At 59.1% G+C, this 14,947-nt stretch overlaps 1 protein-coding gene across 2 annotated transcripts; it reads left to right on the top strand.

Moving 5' to 3' along the window:
- Positions 1-60: 60 nt before the first annotated feature.
- naa40 (N-alpha-acetyltransferase 40, NatD catalytic subunit) lies at positions 61-14,794 on the top strand. 2 transcript variants are annotated; one of them, XM_088608590.1, is made up of 8 exons: positions 61-252; positions 9,275-9,370; positions 9,972-10,024; positions 10,259-10,354; positions 11,243-11,401; positions 11,959-12,042; positions 12,242-12,319; positions 12,843-14,794. In XM_088608590.1, the coding sequence occupies exons 1-8, from the start codon at positions 196-198 to the stop codon at positions 12,985-12,987; spliced, it is 768 nt and encodes a 255-aa protein (XP_088464716.1). In that variant the 5' UTR covers positions 61-195; the 3' UTR covers positions 12,988-14,794. The 2 variants fall into 2 exon arrangements, with proteins under 2 accessions (XP_088464716.1, XP_088464715.1); XM_088608589.1 differs by lacking the exon at positions 61-252 and adding an exon at positions 7,786-8,099.
- The last annotated feature ends 153 nt before the right edge of the window (positions 14,795-14,947 follow it).

Here is a 14,947-nt window from a genome sequence, read left to right as displayed (position 1 = left end):
GCGGCCGCAGCACGCCTCCTCCCCCCCCCCCCCAGCCGCCGCCGCCGCCGCTCTTTCCCCAACTCAACTTCCACTCCAGGAAGAAGTAGTCCCTCTCCTCCGGGCGCGAGCGGCTTGGGGGGGGACGACACATGGGGGTTTGGGGTGTTTTTTTTTTTCAGCGCATCACGATCGCTTCTCCCACTGTGTGGGACGATGCGGCGTGTGATTCCCTTGGCAGCGCGGTGTTCAACAGTGCCCACGCTGGAGCAGGTACGCCACCTTTTCAAAAGGCACGGGGAGGACAGGCCCTCCATTTCGGTTGATAGCGGCCAAGAGCGAGACTAGAGGGTTAGAGAGCTGAGGCACCCCTGACGAGGGTCTCCCAGCGAATCCTTGATTCCGCAGCCGATCAATCTGGTCGGGAAAAGCAGAGAGAGGGAGGGAGGGAGGGACTACTTGAATCCGGCGAGCGCGGAGCGATCCGGCAGCGGCGAGAGCGCTGTGAGGAGGCCGCCCAGACTGGCACTGCCGTGACACGCGAGTGAGGGTGAGAGCGACCGCGCGGGGCGGAGAGGAAGGGGGGCGGCAGACCCACGCACGACGACATGACACGGGGGAAACACGGGGTCGCCCAGCCCCGGCGGGTCTGTGTGCGCGTCCGGCGCCCGGAAGACGCACCGTGCGAGCGTGGACCCTCTCCCCGTGCAGTTGTCCAAGTGAAACACGCACGGGAATTCCGTTGTCGCATTTGTTCATTCCGAACGGGACCGAATAAAAAGATGAAGATGTATGTCTGCCTTTAAAATAAACACACACACACACACACACCAACGCCAGTAGCTGTTGCCTGGAAAGTATGGGGGTATTTCTTTACAATTCGCTCACTGTAGCTCTCATGCAAATTCGGTGCGGGCTCTGTGTGTACTCGAGAATTCAGGGGCAGTGTGAGAGGAGAGGGACAGCAGTGTCTCCATGTCTCCAGTCAGGAGTGTGTCAGTGTGTGAATTCAGGGGCAGTGTGAGAGGAGAGGGACAGCAGTGTCTCCATGTCTCCAGTTAGGAGTGTGTCAGTGTGAGAGGAGAGGGACAGCAGTGTCTCCAGTCCAGTCAGGAGTGTCTCAGTGTGTGAATTCAGGGGCAGTGTGAGAGGAGAGGGACAGCAGTGTCTCCAGTCCAGTCAGGAGTGTGTCAGTGTGTGAATTCAGGGGCAGTGTGAGAGGAGAGGGACAGCAGGGTCTCCAGTCCAGTCAGGAGTGTGTCAGTGTGTGAATTCAGGGGCAGTGTGAGAGGAGAGGGACAGCAGTGTCTCCAGTCCAGTCAGGAGTGTGTCAGTGTGAGAGGAGAGGGACAGCAGTGTCTCCAGTCCAGTCAGGAGTGTCTCAGTGTGTGAATTCAGGGGCAGTGTGAGAGGAGAGGGACAGCAGTGTCTCCAGTCCAGTCAGGAGTGTGTCAGTGTGTGAATTCAGGGGCAGTGTGAGAGGAGAGGGACAGCAGTGTCTCCATGTCTCCAGTCAGGAGTGTGTCAGTGTGTGAATTCAGGGGCAGTGTGAGAGGAGAGGGACAGCAGTGTCTCCAGTCCAGTCAGGAGTGCGTCAGTGTGTGAATCCAGGGGCAGTGTGAGAGGAGAGGGACAGCAGTGTCTCCAGTCCAGTCAGGAGTGTGTCAGTGTGTGAATTCATGGGCAGTGTGAGAGGAGAGGGACAGCAGTGTCTCCAGTCCAGTCAGGAGTGTGTCAGTGTGTGAATTCAGGGGCAGTGTGAGAGGAGAGGGACAGCAGTGTCTCCAGTCCAGTCAGGAGTGTGTCAGTGTGTGAATCCAGGGGCAGTGTGAGAGGAGAGGGACAGCAGTGTCTCCAGTCCAGTCAGGAGTGTGTCAGTGTGTGAATTCAGGGGCAGTGTGAGAGGAGAGGGACAGCAGTGTCTCCATGTCTCCAGTCAGGAGTGTGTCAGTGTGTGAATTCAGGGGCAGTGTGAGAGGAGAGGGACAGCAGTGTCTCCATGTCTCCAGTCAGGAGTGTGTCAGTGTGTGAATTCAGGGCCAGTGTGAGAGGAGAGGGACAGCAGTGTCTCCAGTCCAGTCAGGAGTGTGTCAGTGTGTGAATTGAGGGGCAGTGTGAGAGGAGAGGGACAGCAGTGTCTCCAGTCCAGTCAGGAGTGTGTCAGTGTGTGAATCCAGGGGCAGTGTGAGAGGAGAGGGACAGCAGTGTCTCCAGTCCAGTCAGGAGTGTGTCAGTGTGGGAATTCAGGGGCAGTGTGAGAGGAGAGGGACAGCAGTGTCTCCAGTCCAGTCAGGAGTGTGTCAGTGTGGGAATTCAGGGGCAGTGTGAGAGGAGAGGGACAGCAGTGTCTCCAGTCCAGTCAGGAGTGTGTCAGTGTGTGAATTGAGGGGCAGTGTGAGAGGAGAGGGACAGCAGTGTCTCCAGTCCAGTCAGGAGTGTGTCAGTGTGTGAATTCAGGGGCAGTGTGAGAGGAGAGGGACAGCAGTGTCTCCAGTCCAGTCAGGAGTGTGTCAGTGTGTGAATCCAGGGGCAGTGTGAGAGGAGAGGGACAGCAGTGTCTCCAGTCCAGTCAGGAGTGTGTCAGTGTGTGAATTGAGGGGCAGTGTGAGAGGAGAGGGACAGCAGTGTCTCCAGTCCAGTCAGGAGTGTGTCAGTGTGTGAATTCAGGGGCAGTGTGAGAGGAGAGGGACAGCAGTGTCTCCAGTCCAGTCAGGAGTGTGTCAGTGTGTGAATTCAGGGGCAGTGTGAGAGGAGAGGGACAGCAGTGTCTCCAGTCCAGTCAGGGGTGTGTCAGTGTGTGAATTCAGGGGCAGTGTGAGAGGAGAGGGACAGCAGTGTCTCCAGTCCAGTCAGGAGTGTGTCAGTGTGTGAATTCAGGGGCAGTGTGAGAGGAGAGGGACAGCAGTGTCTCCATGTCTCCAGTCAGGAGTGTGTCAGTGTGTGAATTCAGGGGCAGTGTGAGAGGAGAGGGACAGCAGTGTCTCCATGTCTCCAGTCAGGAGTGTGTCAGTGTGTGAATTCAGGGCCAGTGTGAGAGGAGAGGGACAGCAGTGTCTCCAGTCCAGTCAGGAGTGTGTCAGTGTGTGAATTGAGGGGCAGTGTGAGAGGAGAGGGACAGCAGTGTCTCCAGTCCAGTCAGGAGTGTGTCAGTGTGTGAATCCAGGGGCAGTGTGAGAGGAGAGGGACAGCAGTGTCTCCAGTCCAGTCAGGAGTGTGTCAGTGTGTGAATTCAGGGGCAGTGTGAGAGGAGAGGGACAGCAGTGTCTCCAGTCCAGTCAGGAGTGTGTCAGTGTGTGAATTGAGGGGCAGTGTGAGAGGAGAGGGACAGCAGTGTCTCCAGTCCAGTCAGGAGTGTGTCAGTGTGTGAATTCAGGGGCAGTGTGAGAGGAGAGGGACAGCAGTGTCTCCAGTCCAGTCAGGAGTGTGTCAGTGTGTGAATTCAGGGGCAGTGTGAGAGGAGAGGGACAGCAGTGTCTCCAGTCCAGTCAGGAGTGTGTCAGTGTGAGAGGAGAGGGACAGCAGTGTCTCTAGTAGTTGTGTGCGCTGTGTGCTGGTGAATTGACTGCTGACTGGGGTGAAGGACTGTGAGCCAGGAAGGGCTCCAGTACCACAGTGTTTCACACACTAACCAGGGAAGCCTGCAGACACAAAGCCAGTCACATCTGGAGAGTGAACACAGACAGACCCCAGTGCTCTCACAGACCGCCCTGACAGCATGCTATTACACACAGAGCAGCCTGCAGTCTGACACGCACGCCCACAGAACTCGCCCCGCTGTCCGGATGTCACACTGCCTGTCTCTCTGTTTTCAGCCTCTGTCCTTCCTCCTTCTCTGTCTCATCTTTCATTCTTCGTCATCTCTCACCCCCTCCCCCTCCTCCTCCTCCTCCCTCTGTCTCTCGCGCCCCTGTGTCCTCCTCTCCCCTCCCCTCTCCTCTCCCACCCCCGGCTCTCCCCCTCCTCCCCCTCCTCTCCCTCCTCTCCCAGCGCGCGGTGTGTGTGAGCCGCCTGCGGACGTGATGAAGGAGACCTGCTGTCTCTCCCACGATGACTGAGGACAGAACCAAACAGCAGACCAGACCAGACTGTGGCTCCTGTGTGCCCAGACCAGACCAGACCAGACCAGACTGTGGCTCCTGTGTGCCCAGACCAGACCAGACCAGGCCAGACTGTGGCTCCTGTGTGCCCAGACCAGACCAGACCAGTCCAGACTGTGGCTCCTGTGTGCCCAGACCAGACCAGACCAGACCAGACCAGACCAGACTGTGGCTCCTGTGTGCCCAGACCAGACCAGACCAGGCCAGACTGTGGCTCCTGTGTGCCCAGACCAGACCAGACCAGAACAGACTATGGCTCCTGTGTGCCCAGACCAGACCAGACCAGACCAGACCAGACCAGACCAGACCAGACCAGACTGTGGCTCCTGTGTGCCCAGACCAGACCAGACCAGACCAGACTGTGGCTCCTGTGTGCCCAGACCAGACCAGACCAGACCAGACCAGACCAGACCAGACCAGACCAGACAAGACCAGACCAGACCAGACCAGACTGGCTCCTGTGTGCCCAGACCAGACCAGACCAGACCACTCTGTGGCTCCTGTGTGCCCAGACCAGACCAGACCAGAACAGACTGTGGCTCATGTGTGCCCAGACCAGACCAGACCAGACCAGACCAGACTGTGGCTCCTGTGTGCCCCGACCAGACCAGACCAGACCAGACTGTGGCTCCTGTGTGCCCAGACCAGACCAGACCAGACCAGACTGTGGCTCCTGTGTGCCCAGACCAGACCAGACCAGACCACTCTGTGGCTCCTGTGTGCCCAGACCAGACCAGACCAGACTGTGGCTCCTGTGTGCCCAGACCAGACCAGACCAGGCTGCTGTGTGCCCAGACCAGACCAGACCAGACCAGACCACTCTGTGGCTCCTGTGTGCCCAGACCAGACCAGACCAGGCTGCTGTGTGCCCAGACCAGACCAGACCAGACCAGACCACTCTGTGGCTCCTGTGTGCCCAGACCAGACCAGACCAGACCAGACTGTGGCTCCTGTGTGCCCAGACCAGACCAGACCAGACCAGACTGTGGCTCCTGTGTGCCCAGACCAGACCAGACCAGACCAGACCAGACTGTGGCTCCTGTGTGCCCAGACCAGACCAGACCAGACCAGACTGTGGCTCCTGTGTGCCCAGACCAGACCAGACCAGACCACTCTGTGGCTCCTGTGTGCCCAGACCAGACCAGACCAGACCACTCTGTGGCTCCTGTGTGCCCAGACCAGACCAGACCAGACCAGACTGTGGCTCCTGTGTGCCCAGACCAGACCAGACCAGACCAGACTGTGGCTCCTGTGTGCCCAGACCAGACCAGACCAGGCTGCTGTGTGCCCAGACCAGCGCAGGTTTAAACAGCTGGAAATCCCGACACTCTCCAGTGGTTTCAGTGCGGATGTCACCACCGATGGGCTTGGGGCTCCGGTGTTCTCCCCGAGCTTCAGACACAGGAGAGCGGCGCGACTCTCCGATCTGCGTCGGGCGCTGGGTTCGGCCTGCAGCTGCTGGCCAGGCACGGCGGGGCCGGTCGGCTTGGGTCGCTGTCCGGAGATGACACCAGCCCCCCGCCCGGGGTCCGAGGTCCGAGGTCACTCCGGTTCAATCCCTGATCTCTTCCCCTGCGCGCAGATAAGGACACGGGAATGGAGGAGGATGGGGGGGGGCTGTTTTACTGGGGTGATGCCGTCGGGCGGAAGCGGTCGTTTGCCCCGTAGTGAACTCGGACGACCCCGCCCCCCCCCCCTCCTCCTCCTCCTCCTCCTCCTCCTCTCCCCCCCCCCCTCGTGCCGCGAGACAGATGACCACCGCTGTGCGGGAGAGAAAACAAAGAGCTCGCGGCGGGGCGGGGCAGGGGCCATCTGCCCGTTCGGGGGGGTGGGGGGGGTCGGGTTTTAAAGGTACAGAAAGGCCTTTTCTTCTCGTGAAAAGAGTCCGGTCCTCCGCGCAGGGGCGTGGGGGGTAGACAAAGCGGGCCCACACGTGCACACGACGGAAGGGAACACGTTTGCTGTTCATGCCGCCGGTGGCATTGTAACATTGCATTCGACTGAAATGATCGAAACAAAAATAAAAAAAAAAAACAGGCTTTTATCCGGTGTGATTTCCGCTTCACTAGTGAGATGAATCTTCTTTTGCCACGATAGTCCTCAGAGACGGACTCGTCTCGCAGCCGGCCTCTCCTGCCCCCTTGCGGTGAGCTGTGACACTGCAGCCAGGAGCAGGAGCAGTGTCACAGGCAGAGAGGGGGGGTAGAAAGGCTTCCGAGCTGGGGGTCTGGTTTCACGCGGAGCCGCGCGCTTGCTCGCTCTTCTGTCAGCCCTCCACCCCGTACCACTCTCTGTCAAACCAGTCCACAGCCGGAGACCAGAACACAGCCTTTCCCAGCTTCCGGACATTCCTGCTGATGGGGCACCGGCCTTGTTTACACGTTTTATTTTGGAGAAACAGATTTGTGTTTTTAAAAGTAAAATAAGGCCAGACCAGGCGGCACAGGGAGGTCAGGATTGCTGCCTTGCAGCGCCGGGGCCCCGGGTTCAATGGCAGATCTCGGGAGCTGTCCGTGTGGAGTTTGCATGTTCTCCCCAGTTTTGCAAGGGTTTCACCCGATTGCTCCGGTTTCCTCCCACAGTCCACAGACCGGCCCCGGTGTGTGTGTGTGTGTGTGTGTGTTCTGTGATGGATTGGCGCCCGGGGCTTGCTGGGAGAGCCTCCAGATCCCCCACAGCCCTGTGCTGGAATACAGTAACACCCCCAGAAGGCTCCACAGCCGAAACGTTGTGTTTCTTTCCTTCAGCCTGGAATAAACCTGCACTCGTTCCTCTGCTGACGCAGCGCCCCACCCGTCATAAAGTAGTATTATATAGCGTCTTTCAGGTCAGGACATGTCCAAGGGGCTTCACGGTGAGGATAACACGCCACCGGCACGCCCACAGGTGTGGGAACACGCAGGCCCATGGTCACGGGTTTATAGCGAAGGTTCGGGGGGGATGACCACAGGCCTGTTCGCTGAGCCCCAGCTGGCGGTAATTCTCCATCCCTCCTCACCTTACCGGACGCGACCCCCTTCTCTCCCTCCCGCACCCCGACCCCACCTCTGCAGCCGCCCCTGGGCCACCCCTCTCTCTGCGGGGGGGTCCCAGCCTCCTCGTCCCCTGCCCCCCCAGCCAGGAGGGTTCAGCCAGAGGTACTGTGTCTGAAACACTCCAGGGACCTTCCAGTGGGCTTATACTGCTCTTGTCCTCGGTCACAGCAGCTCGGGCGTCTCGCCAGTACGGTCTCCATCTTCCGCTGTGCCTAAGGCTGCGACAGCTGTGCCACCCCCCATGGGACTTGAACCCGCAGACCTCCCAAAGAATCTGGAGAGACCTGACCTCTCTACCCATCTGCTGATGCAGATAACCCTTTCCCCTTTCGTATGCGTGCCCTTTCTGTGTTTTTTTCCTCTCCTTTTTTATGTATTTTCTTTATTTTTGTATTTTCTTATGCCATGCCATTGCACTTTCATTGCGTGGGTCAGATAAACGGAACCGGGCTGTGCGTGTGAACCGCCCCTCCCCGCGCTTGGCGGCGATTTCTGAGAGCCGGCCGACAGGCGCAGCTCCTCTCCTCCCCCCGGGGGTCTCGACACGCAACCTGCAGGCTCTTCCGGGTTGGCCTGCACGGAGGGCCCGCTTCCTGATCGTAGTGCTTTTCCCGCCCGTGTGACGTCAGCCCTTGCCAGTACTAAGTGCGGGCAGAGAAGGCGCCCCCTGCGGGTGACGTCATTTCCCCATGACAACGAAAGAGGAAGCGCTCGCCGCGGCTCGTCCGTGTCAATGTGGGTCGGAGAGAGAGAGACCAGCGGCGCTGCCTTCCCCTCCCGTCTCCCAGCGCCGGCGAAGTTAGAGCAACAATTACAAAAAACAAACCGGCGATCGCTCCGCTGTAGCCCTCTCTACCCCCTCCCCCCCGTCCACCGCGTATCGCCCAAAAAAAAAAAAACAAGGAAAAGGGGGGAAATTAAAACAAAAAGACCCTAAAAGTTTCTCGGCGGCGCCGCTGGCTCGCTCGCTTCTGTGACAGACATGGGGGTGAGTCTCCGGTTTGAACAAAGACGCGTGCTGTCGCCGTGTGTTGCAGTGTGTGTGTGTGAGAGAGAGAGAGGAGGGAGGGAGACGGGGGAGTGGAGCAGCGAGAGGGGGAGAACGGAGCTCTTGCACTGAAGCTGTCCTCCGACTGCCTCCTCCTGCTCGCCCGCCTGTTTTCGGCGTTTTTCTGGTTTAAGGGGAAACAAAACCCCAGCCCCACACACACACAGACACACACACACACACGTCCTCGAGGCTCGCTTTGCGTGCGCGTGTTTCTTGCGTGGCCGTGGGTGGGGTGAGGCGGGGGGCTTCCGCACTAGGCCGAGGGCCGGCCGGCCGGCCGGGTGCGTCCGGCGGCTCTCCGAGCTCAGGCCCGCGGTGCTGAGGCTATCGTGCATTCCGGGGTCGCGTTGTGCGCTCTGTGCGGGCTCCGGGCTCCGGGCTCTGGGGTCACCCTCTCACCCCCCCCCCAACAATGCACGCGGAGTCCTCGTTCGACCCTGGCCCTGCCTCTGTGTGCGGAAGACTGACTGAGTGAGCGAGCGAGTGGCCGACCGGTCAGTGGTCAGTGCCGGTGTGAGGGACGGGGTCAGGCGTTGGGCAGGGGCGAGTGCTGGTGGTCGGCTGTCACCGGCCTGCAGGGGGAGTGATTAACAGGGAGATGCGGTGGCCATGATGCGCTGACCCCCGGGCTCGGGCTGGCCGGGACTGGCCCGCGCTGACCCCCGGGCTCGGGCTGGCCGGGACTGGCCCGCGCTGACCCCCGGGCTCGGGCTGGCCGGGACTGGTCCGCGCTGACCCCCGGGCTCGGGCTGGCCGGGACTGGCCCGCGCTGACCCCCGGGCTCGGGCTGGCCGGGACTGGCCCGCGCTGACCCCCGGGCTCGGGCTGGCCGGGACTGGTCCGCGCTGACCCCCGGGCTCGGGCTGGCCGGGACTGGTCCGCGCTGACCCCCGGGCACGGGCTGGCCGGGACTGGTCCGCGCTGACCCTCGGGCTCGGGCTGGCCGGGACTGGTCCGCGCTGACCCCCGGGCACGAGCTGAGTCGAGGCGCTGGCTGTGGGGATCTGGTACAGAGTGACCCCACGGGACCTGGGTGCGAGTGGGTGTCTGTGGGCTTCCACAGCGTGTGAAGGGGCCAGACTGGGGTTCACCTGTCTTCCTCTGCCCCCCAGAGGAAATCGAACAAGGCGAAGGAGAAGAAGCAGAAGCGTCTGGAGGAGAGGGCTGCCATGGACGCCGTGTGTGCCAAGGTGGAGGCAGCCAACAAGGTCAGAGGGTCAGGGGGTCAGGGGGTCAAGAGACAGGAGAGGGGCGTCGTCCAGCACACACCCTGCAGCAGTGTGTGTGGCAGTGCAGCCAGGCCAAGGAAAAATGTGCACAAGCTCACACACTAGCATACACACTGACTCGCACACCTGCACAAGCGTGCATACACACTGACTCGCACACCTGTACAAGAGAACACACACTGACTTGGACACCTGTGCAAGAGTGCGCACACACACGCTCACACTCGCCCACCTGCGCAAGCGCGCACACTCACTCGCACACCTGTACAAGCGGATGCACACTGGCTTCCACACCTGTACAAGCTTGTGCACGCACACATACACACACACGCACTCACTCGCACATACACACACACGCACTCACTCGCACACACACACAGACAGACAGACCTGCACACACACACACACACACACACCTGTACAAGTGTGCGCAGGCTCACGAACAGCCAGATCAACAAGGGCATTCCTTACAGGGAGATGGTGAGCTCTTTGTGAATTCGTTGTGTCTGGATTGTCCTGTTGTTTTGTTCACAGTAGAGAGGAGGTTGATGAGCTTTTAAACTTGTTTTTTTCCTTGCAGCTCGAAGACCCCCTAACTGCCTTTCCCGTGTTTAAGAAATACGATAGAAATGGGTAAGACAGGACCTGCAGCCTTTTCTCTCTTTTGTCTCTCAATAGAGTAATGGAGAGTCTTGGCGTAGAGGATTCTAATGCAGCTCTTGCTCGGTAACGGAGAGTCTTGGCGTAGAGGATTCTAATGCAGCTGATGGTCAGTAAAGGAGAGTCAAGGCGTAGAGGATTCTGACGGAGCTGAAGTGGCGTGCGTTGAGCAGGGCATTCATAACTGACCCTGTGACCCTTCCGCAGGCTGGACCTGACGATCGAGTGCCGGCGGGTCTCGGCGCTGAGCTCGGACACGCTGGAGTGGGCCTACGAGCTGACCCGGAGCAACATGCAGGCGCTGTGAGTACCCGGGGGGGAGGGGGTGCACCCGGGTCCCGGAGAGTACCCGACGGGCCGAGCTCAGGCCAGTGATGGGGCGGCGCCCTCGGGCTTCACAGAAACGGGCGACGTGACTTGTTGGTCGCCAGCAAACCTGTCCCAGCAGCCTCTCTGGACAAGGGTGCTCACCGCAGGCTGGGAAGGGAGTGCAGTAGTACCAGATTCAGGCCAGCAAGCCTGACGTCTCTTAGCTGCAGGGCTGTGGAAGCTGGAGTTCGGGACAGCGGATCACTGGCAGGGTTCTCGGGTAGAGAAAGATTTAGGAAAGGCCACTCTTGCTCCATGGTCTGGACGGAGTTCTTCGGACAGCAGGGACAGGTGTGCGCAGAGAAGGCCGTGTGGCGTATGTAGGTCAGGAGGAGTCTTTTGACTGCGTTCCTCCTGGACGTTTTAATTCTTCAGTTGCCGTCAGCATGTGAAAACAATTCACGTGTCTGGATGGGAAACGTTTTAATGGATTGGAAACAAAGGCCAGGAGTGAGGAGTGAGTCGTCCACTTGGTGTGTTGAGGTGAAATATTTAAGCCAGTCCAGTGGACTTCTTCATTTCCCGTCAGTGAGACATGAACCAGAGAATGCAGGTGGAAACTACAGGGAAGGGTGCTTTTAAACCAAGTAGAGGGTAGGGGTGTGGAACAAGCTTCCCAGTAACGCCGTGGAAGCCGGGGCCCTAGCGTCTTTCAAGGCACGGCTGGATGAGCTTGTTTAATCGGCACAGCCGGCGTGTGTTTACACCGAGGCTGGTGGGAGCGGGGAACGAGCTGGCCAGCCACGCTGTGGAGGTCCGTCGGCGGCCGGGCGGCGCTCGTCTGAGGCCTGCCTGCTCTCTCTCTCCCTCTCCCTGGCGCAGGTACGAGCAGAGTGAGTGGGGCTGGAAGGAGCGGGAGAAGAGAGAGGAGATGAGGGACGACCGGGCCTGGTACCTCCTGGCGCGGGACGGCAGCGCCGCGCCCCTGGCCTTCTCCCACTTCCGCTTCGACGTGGAGTGTGGGGACGAGGTCCTGTACTGGTGAGACAGCGCCCCCCCCCTCCCCCCCTCCGTTCCTGTCTGGCACCTCATGCAAACGTGGCGGCGTGAGGAGAATTGGTCAGATGCGTCACGACTGCACCTGCGGGAATCGGGCATGGACTCGCTCGTTGATGAACTGCTGTCATTCGCGGTTGAAGCAGTCGTCCTTCCAGCTGTTGGATAGCGGCTTTATCCAGGACAGGGTCACAATGGGGCTGGAGTCTATCCCAGCACGCACCAGGAGCAAGGCAGGGTACAGCTAGTCCATCACAGGACACACGCACACACCAGGGCCAGTTTTCCCAGAAGCCCATTAACCCACCAGTGAGTCTTTGGCCATGGGGGAGGGAACCACAACACCCAGAGGAAACCCACACCAACCTGGGGGGGGGGGAACATGCAAACTCCACACAGACAGCACCCCCAGGTCCAGAATGAAACCCAGAGACCTGGGGCAGTGAGACGGCAGCGGTGACCATCGACAGGGTTGTTTTGTGTGTGATCGTAATCCCCGCGTCTCTCTGTCCTGTCGCCCTGCCCGTCTCATCTCCCCGCAGCTACGAGGTGCAGCTGGAGAGCCGAGTGCGGAGGAAAGGCCTGGGGAAGTTCCTCATCCAGATCCTGCAGCTCATTGCCAACAGGTGAGCCCTCCGGCCTGCTCTCCCTGGGGGGCTTCAGGGCACAGTTACCCAGGGGGGGAATCTGGGGATGGGATTGTACAAGAGGCTGCCTAAGACTGCTCGGGTGCAAGGCTGTCTCTGTACCGAAGATGAATACTGACTGTCCCCTCTCTCTCCTCCCCTGCTCTCTCATGCCCCCCGCCCCTGCGTCTCTCTCTAGCACACAGATGAAGAAGGTGGTGTTAACAGTATTCAAACACAATCACGGTGCTTACCAGTTCTTCAGGGAAGCGTTACAGTAAGTGCCCGTCTCTCCCCACCCCGGCCCCCCGACTGCGCTCGAGAGGAATGGGTTGGGTTTGCCCAGCTTCGTCCTGGGGTCCGTTTGCCATCTCTTGAGGGGTTTTTTTAATACCTGTTCATCCAGGCAGACCTCGCTCTAGCGCATTAGCCAACGTGGGAGGTGGGAGGGATATTCGTGTCAAATCGAGAAAATGTAGAATACGTGTTTAGTTAAGAATGAGTTTTCTGACTGATTTTCCATGGGTCTGTTGTGCAGTTTGTGTTACGAATGTGTTCAGTGACTGCGGGGAACTGAGAGACCTGCGTGCTGCACATGCGGAAATATTACTTTTAATTCAGCGGCCAGTCGGCGGCCTGCTGTCTCATAGAGGAATGGCCTCTCTCACATCTGTTTTCATGCTTCACACCTCTTCTCGTTCGCTCATCACCCCCTGGTTCCCCCTCTCACTGCCCCGGTGCTCACGGTCTCTCTCCCTCTCTCCCCCCCCCCCCCCGCCCCGTCCTCTCCGGAAACACAGGTTCGAGATTGACGAGACCTCCCCCAGCATGTCCGGCTGCTGTGGCGATGACTGCTCCTATGAGATTCTGAGCCGGAGGACAAAGTTCGGGGAGGGCGTCCAGCACGCGCACAGTGGGGGACACTGTGGGGGCTGCTGCCATTGAGGGAGGGGGCACCCCCCCCCCTCCCGCCTTCCCAAACACCCCCCCGTCGTATCCCAGTCCTTTCTTAAGTGCCCCTGTCTGTGTTTCTTTCTTAACCCCACCTCTTCCAGCAGAAGTTTTTAATGGGTGCCCCTTGGGGTAAAGACCCGCACAGCCCTACATCCTGCACCCCCTCCTGTCACCTCAGCGGAACGCCACGGCCCCCCCCCCCCCCGAGAGAGAGAGAGGGAGCGCACGGCTCCGCTCGAACCCCCCGGCGCCTTGTCCCATCAGAAACCCGTCGGCGTGGGCCGAGCCCGACCGGATGCCAGTCGACTGGTCCTCCTCCCCTCCCCCACCCGTTGGGCCCCGTTGAGTCGAGAGCCGATCCAGCTGAGTGTCGGGGGGGGGCGGTGGCGGGTTCCTCCGGGGAAATTCCCAGGGCTGTGTTAGCTGGGAAGCATTCCCAAGGAGTGACCAGATCCCTCTCTGGCTTGAGGTGGGTCACCCTCACAGCCGGTGAAGGAGCACATCCTCTTCCTCGCTGCCGATCTGGGATTCCAGCGCGTCGGTAGTGGAGAGCTGGATTCCCTCCCCTGATCGGCCATGACGGGGTCTCCAGTATTCCTCCTCCTCCCAGAGACCCGCCGGGAGCTCGGCTCGCTTTCCCGCGGGATGGAGGATCTGGCCGAATCCCGGAACACGAAGGCCGGGCAGAATCGGTTGCCCCCCCCCACCTCCTCCTCTATTGCTCCACAGCGCCGCCCCAGTGGCCGGCCGAGGTGCCCACGCAGACTCGCTGCCCAACCTCCGCGGTGAGAGCCCGCGGGATCCGTCCCCCTGGCCAGCGCAGGTGGGATTTCTCGGTGAGGGGCGCGTGTGTCCACCGTGTCTGCCCTCTCAGTGGCCCACAACTGTCTTCAGTTCTAAAAGGTCTGGACGGGCTTCATTGGGTCCTTTCCATCTCTGACGCCTCCGGGACTTTTCAAGGCACCTTTGAGCACGAGTGAAATCTGCCCACCTCGAGTGCCGACGTCGTCACTAAAATATTCAGATGGCCACCCATCCCTGAAATTTGAAATGAAAGTTTCCTTTAAGCCAGACACGGGGATCTAGAGGAGTATCGGTGGGTTACCCCGAAACAGACCAGTTGCATACAGGTTTCCCAGTCCTGGTTCTGAGAACCCGGGTGTCTGTGCAGCCGAGCTCTCGATCGCTTGATTTCACCTTTTATTGAATTCCTGGTTTGACCACGAGTCTAAATGTTTTGGGTTTCTGAAGTGACGGAGGTTCCTAAGTGACGTAGGTTCTCATGAGTAACCGAGAGCTCGGCAGTTCAACCGGTGCCTGAAAGGCCAGCGGACGCCGGGCACTGGGGACCCCAAAACTGGGCTGTGCTGAGTCCCGTTATTGTCCCGTGGGACATGAGATGCCTCTCAGCTCCGTGATGCTGTCCTGTTACTACGAAACTTTAAAAACGGGTGATGGGCAAACGAGAGAGGTGATGCTTTCAGTAAAGGGATCAGGGCTTCTGTGAAAATGCGAAAATCGGTAGGAACAAAAGTTTTTAATTTCCGTCCTCTTGTTATAACGTGCTTATTCCCCTCCCTCCCCCTGTCGTTTTTATATAGCTGAGCACGGCTCTCCTTGTATATATTCTGTCTTTATTAGTTACCCTGAACCTTTTAGGTGAAAAACGAAGAAGGTTTCAAAGATGAAACTGATATTGTGCTTTTTAGTTGATAACGAAGGGAAACATCCAATTTCAGCTTTGTAATTGTTTTATTTGTATGTTACAAATAAAAAGAAACTTGATGAACTTCTAAAATATTTTTCCACTCCTAATCCTTTGGTGAGAGTTTAATTAAAATTGTTCTGAGCCACACCGACGAAGACCGACACCCTGAACTTGCACGCGCTGATCAGATAGGGGTGATGACTGGGGTTTGGGGTTCACAGGTACCCCCTTCCAGAGGGGATG

Source organism: Lepisosteus platostomus, chromosome 16, assembly GCF_059453375.1.
Source record: "Lepisosteus platostomus isolate fLepPlt1 chromosome 16, fLepPlt1.hap1, whole genome shotgun sequence".
Taxonomy (NCBI): Eukaryota; Metazoa; Chordata; class Actinopteri; order Semionotiformes; family Lepisosteidae; genus Lepisosteus; species Lepisosteus platostomus.
Note: the sequence above shows the minus strand (reverse complement) of the source record. Positions and strands in the feature narration are given on the sequence as shown.

Coding starts and splice junctions, on each gene's coding strand:
- naa40 (XM_088608590.1), top strand. CDS start 196: ATGCGGCGTGTGATTCCCTTGGCAGCGCGGTGTTCAACAGTGCCCACG. Junction 10,025..10,258: donor AAGAAATACGATAGAAATGG/GTAAGACAGGAC, acceptor ACCCTTCCGCAG/GCTGGACCTGACGATCGAGT. Junction 10,355..11,242: donor CGGAGCAACATGCAGGCGCT/GTGAGTACCCGG, acceptor TCCCTGGCGCAG/GTACGAGCAGAGTGAGTGGG.